This window comes from Etheostoma spectabile, unplaced genomic scaffold, assembly GCF_008692095.1.
Source record: "Etheostoma spectabile isolate EspeVRDwgs_2016 unplaced genomic scaffold, UIUC_Espe_1.0 scaffold280, whole genome shotgun sequence".
NCBI lineage: Eukaryota > Metazoa > Chordata > Actinopteri > Perciformes > Percidae > Etheostoma > Etheostoma spectabile.
The window spans coordinates 168,776-173,986 of NW_022605578.1; the positions used below are offsets into that span (position 1 = coordinate 168,776).

At 42.8% G+C, this 5,211-nt stretch overlaps 1 protein-coding gene and 1 long non-coding RNA gene across 4 annotated transcripts in view; one reads left to right on the plus strand and one right to left on the minus strand.

Annotated features, from left to right (window-relative positions):
- The window catches only part of LOC116685983 (uncharacterized), a 21,504-nt gene extending 16,378 nt beyond the window's left edge, over window positions 1–5,126 (plus strand). Inside the window, exon 3 of the long non-coding RNA XR_004331102.1 lies at window positions 4,918–5,126. This is a non-coding gene — a long non-coding RNA (uncharacterized LOC116685983). The remainder of the gene's footprint in view (window positions 1–4,917) is intronic.
- LOC116685978 (F-box only protein 38) overlaps window positions 1–5,211 on the minus strand; it is a 33,856-nt gene that overhangs the window by 12,037 nt on the left and 16,608 nt on the right. For 2 of the 3 annotated variants that reach the window (XM_032510914.1, XM_032510912.1), the window contains 5 exons: window positions 4,153–4,366; window positions 3,506–3,706; window positions 3,184–3,339; window positions 2,206–2,913; window positions 933–1,033 (listed from right to left, as the gene is read on the minus strand). In XM_032510914.1, the coding sequence (XP_032366805.1) occupies window positions 933–1,033; window positions 2,206–2,913; window positions 3,184–3,339; window positions 3,506–3,706; window positions 4,153–4,366 (1,380 nt within the window). The remainder of the gene's footprint in view (window positions 1–932; window positions 1,034–2,205; window positions 2,914–3,183; window positions 3,340–3,505; window positions 3,707–4,152; window positions 4,367–5,211) is intronic. The other variant, XM_032510913.1, reaches the window with a different exon arrangement.

Consider the following 5,211-nt stretch of genomic DNA (forward strand, 5'->3'; position numbering starts at 1 on the left):
TGTGTGTGTGTACTAGGGGTTGCACAGATTAGTCAACTTTACTTCTCCACAATACCGTTTTGAGCTTAAAGTCGACTAGTTGCTGATCACGCAGCTTTGTCACTAACAACATAGACCTGTAGCACAGTGACAAAATTAGTCAAAAACCCAGCTCATTTAGAACTTTTTTGAAAACTGCAAAACGTTTGGGACATAAAGAGATGGAGCTAAGGAGGAGGAGAGCGGCCTGTAGCTGTTTGGATTTCTGCTACGCTAAAGGACATTTGCAGTCAGCTGTTTGTGTAAAGACAAGCAGGAGCTACGTGCTAATGCTAACATTAAAGGCTGTCCAGCATCAGATCACTGGATTATCACATGGAGTCCAACACAGAAGATATGACTCGCTTAACACTTAATGGCCATTTAAATTACGTGCACCCATAGCTAAGCATAAACCAAATGCATTTGTTGCCAAGGAGGATAGATAATAGACTTTGCACTGAGTGTTTATTTACGGCACACTTTTAACTGAGGGACTATTGCGGAAATGCGAGCCGCAGCGACAGACATAATTACCTGGAGTGGTGTGCATAAAGTTACCGCTGATAAACCCAGTAGTGTGAGTAGTGTGTCAAAGCACAAACTGAAAATTGGTAACGTTAGTTAAGCTCACTGCAAAAGCACTTGATGATAAATCTGGACAGGTTTTAAATTGCTAGAAAGGCTAAGCTATACAATGCAAGCCTTTTAAGAAAATCACTCCAAGGGTCAATAGTAAAGGGTTAAAAAAAAAAAAAAAAAAAAAAAAAAAAAGGTATACAATGCAAAGTATTCCCTCCTCTTGTGATTTTGACTGAACTGAAAAATGTCAATGACATCATCGACAACGTCGACTTTCATCACATCAGAGTCAACTCTGAAAATTCTGAAGTCATGCAACCTGTGGTGTGTACCTGTACGTGGTCGTCCTCAGTGACCGGGTCAGAGGTGCTGGTTGATTTGTCAGCCATTCGTTTCCTCCTCACTGCTACTCGAGGCCTGGCACTTGAAAGATCTTAACGTAAACAGCAAAGATATCACCATGAACAATACCAAAGTAAGCAACACTCAGAGTGTGAATTTAACTGTATTTAACTTGAAAAATAGAAGCCAACTATTGTAGGCAACGCAGTTTAAAGTGTACTACATGGATTTAGCTTTGCACTCCATAACATTGTCAGTTGACATGGACCAGTAATCAAAAAAAAGTAATCAAAATCGATGCTGTAGGACCGGAGGTGTGGTGTTTTTTAGTGTACAAAAAGTTTTATTCTTCTTCTTTGTCAAAACCTGGCACCTACATTACCCACAATGCAATTTCACTGAGTTTAATTGTATATTTAGGTACGTCATGCTAGTAGTGGTAAATGTAGCCTCGAGCAGCTAGCCTTAAGCAGAGATAAGGAGCAGACTACAGAGGTTGGGTAAATTCAATTTTTTCTTTTCTTTTTTAAGTCTTTCAACCTAGTTTGGCTTACCATGTAAATTGTTACACAAGCCGTGTGTGTGTGTGTGTGTGTGTGTGTGTGTGTGTGTGTGTGTGTGGTTGACCTTCATGAAAATTGCTGCTGTATTGTTTGTATCACTTATCTCGTTTGAAAATATGTCAATATACCATAAAAAGGTTTATATACCATCCAGCCCGAGAATGCACTACGGAGCAGTTGATGCGCCATTGCAGCCAGGTATCCTGCTGTAATTGTTTTTTTTAGGCTTCTGATTGGCCAACACAGCTTTAGGGTTAGGTTTTTTTGCCACCTGTTGGTTAAGCAAGTTCTTGACAGTGCTTCAGTTGTGAAAAATCGGCCTTATGTGATTGTAGTTACTACTAGTCTGGTCTTGTCTCGGCCTCAACCCCTCAAAGTCCTGGTCTAGTCTAAGTCTCGATACACTCTGGTCTCGGTTTAGGTGATCTTGACTACAACACTGGTGGACAGGATTGTTTTTGAGAACGGAGGTGGTAAAAAACAAGTTTTCAAAAACTCCTGTGAACTTGGGGCCTTAGGCTACATCAACAATGTCAATGTTAGCTGTCCTTCAGCTGTCAAAGTTTGCTTTGGCTTCCTAACTTTTGACTGCACGACCACTTCACTGAGCATGAAACCACAGGTCTAAATCTTTGAAACGGAACACAAACCCGACTTCCACTCCCGTTAGTGGATACATACAAAATGTGTTCTGTCTTACCTGTCTCAGATATCAGGAACTCAGATGACATACGAGTATACGATCGGGTCAAAGGACGTCTAGGGATAAAGTCCTCGTTGCTGGCCTGGCCCTGCTGGGAACCTGAACCGGCAGGTTGTCTCTCTCCCTGTCCAGTCAGCAGTGATGGTCTCCTGGAAGCATGGTTTATAGCAGCACCTCTGGGCTCCAGACTGTCCACACAGGCAGGACCAGAGCTGTGCCTAGGCCCAGTCTCCCTTGTGCAACTGTCCCCTGCTTGTGCTCCAGAGGGGCCCTCTGTGCTGTCATTAGTCCTGCCAGTTCCTGTTGCTCTGTCAGTGGTTGCGGTTGCGGTTGCTCTGTGGTTGGTCCCCACCACTGTCCTCCCACATCCACCCACTTGCCTGGGTGTGGCCGCTCCAGGTCCTACCCTGCCCACAGATCCAGTCACTGGCCTCACTCCAGTCCTTGCTGTTGCCCCAGCATTCCCAGTGCCCCGTGCTGTCCCACTGTCAGCCCCAGGTCTTGCAGTAGTCTCCATAGCTTCAGTAGCAATTCCTTTACTGCTAGTCCTCCTGCTGTTGTCGGCAGCAGCCTTCATGTCTGCCTTGATCTGTTCACTGGTCACCTGACAGCTCTTCTCACAGCTGCTTTCTAACACCTGAGGTTTTGTCTGATCTACCGGGACCGCCACATTGTTGTTCCGCCTCAGAGGAGTCTTACCTTTACCTGAAAAAAAAAACACACACACGCATTAAAAACAAGCTCTTGTGCTTTCCATTTCTTTAGATTTAGGTGTGTTTCTTCTGTTCTTTCAGCCACATATTTTTGTGTGTGTGTTTTTTTTATTGAACAAGAAAGGTTACTCTCACATATGTCCTCATACTGTAGCTGTGTTACTTGCCCCAGGCTACACCAACAACCTAATATGACTTTTTATGGTAAGCCCTGCAAACACACTGTTGTAACAGCTGGGTGTGTTCTGTGTTGTGCTGACACCTTCTGTACAGGAAGCTGGCTGCTGCAAACAGGAAGCTGGCATCAGCCTTGAAACGAGGCCTTCCTCTTCCTCACTGTCCGAGTCGGAGATGACCAGCGGGGGCTTCGGAATTGTGGCACCAGCTGGTCTGCACTGCTGGACTAAACCACTGGGACCTTGAAGTGCAAAGGACATATTATATATATATATATATATATATATATATATATATATATATATATATATATATATATATATAACAAATTTTAAAAGTAAAGCTTTCTTATTTCCACAACACTTGTCATAACCTCTGTTGACTATCAGAAAAGAGCAGCTCCAAACCTGCTTGCTCCTCATCAGGAGGTTGTGGTGTTCCAGCCGGATGACTCAGCCCTGGAGCCACGCCAGCTTGTTCAGCTCTCACCTCCCCTTCTGCTCCTTTCAGATCTATTTGAGGCTCAGCCTCCACGTTCTCCTCCTCCAGCATTACCTCATCTTCTTCTTCCTCCTCTTCATCCTCAATCCCATTTACCTCCACTGCTGCTATGAAAACAAACAAAACTTCTTACTAACCTTCAGCGAGTAGATACCTGGTCCCATTTGTTTAATTGTCCCTTAAAAAACTGAAAACATTCTTCTAAACACACTGCTTTCAGATTTTTGGTTTCTGGCTTTTAGTGACACAACAGTAAAATGTCGAATTTAACTTGCAATGAGTCTGACTCACTTCATATTTGTACAGAGCACTAATAATCCCAGACAGGATTCAAGTGGGCTTCATTTAGCAAAATGTGCAATATTTGTGTGTTTCTGTGGAATGTTTTGAAAAGGTTGTGGGTTATAATTTTTTACTTAAAATTCAACTTAAGTCAATAACAAAAAGAAAAGGTAAGGTTTGTAAAGAATTCAATGCTAAAATCCGGGATAGTATGAGCTGCTGTGTTGTGGGTGCTGCTGCACCACTGAATAAGAATGCAGGTGGGACTCGCCATTGTGCTGCCGCGGCTGTCTTTGGTTGTTGTTGATGTTGTTGTTGTTGTTGTTGATGTTGTTGACAGGTGGAGGAGCAGGAGGCAGATTAGCCTCATTATTGTGGTGGTGGTGGTTGTTGTTGTCGTTGTCATTGTTGGAGTTCTGGTTGCTGACCAGTGCTGAGGACACACCAATACCAGTCCCTGCACTCAAGCCCACCCTGGCACAGCCCTGTCACAAACACACACACATTTATAATATGCATCCCTGATAAAAATGTAAATAGGCTCTACAAACTATTTCTTAACCGCTAATTGGGTCATAACTTTGAACCAGCAAGTTGCAGGGTTTTTTTAAGCTCCTATTTTTTCTTCTTGTGGAGAGCTACATGACAACATGAAAACTATGTTGATGAGGACCGGCGAGTTAAAACGGACGTCCGAGAGGTTACACCAGGCAGACACACAGCTGACAACCTGCAGGTGGAGGCGCTGGAGACCGGCTCGGACATACACGCCGCTGTGGACTTGTTTGAGTCCGGCACGCGGTTTCATGAAAGTGGCTGCATGTGTCCAATAACGCACAAAACATCAACACCGGTACAACGTCCAACTGTCCGCGGACACGGTGAGCTGAGACTCCGTTTCCTGCTTGTTGATCAACGGTTAATGATCGGTTAACATTTCATTTCATTGTGCTTTCTTTTGGAAGGCTGGCTGCCAAAAATCGCCACTTTCTAGCTAATTAATTAGCCCGAGTTAAACTCTAGCTATCAGAAACAGTATTGGTGTGCGATACTGCAATATTTGGTATCAATCCGATACCAAGTAAATACAGGGCCAATATTGCTGATACTGATTATTTTCAATAATTAAGGGGGATGAATTTTCATAACCTTTAGCCTAAGTGTTTTGTGATTTTACATTTGGATTATAAGTTAAAACCATGGACAGCATTTTCATATGCTTGTTTAAATTTGTTGTGTTATCACTGTATCCTACATGCCTTTTTACAAATTAAACAGCTTTATATATATATATATATATATATATATATATATATATATATATATATAT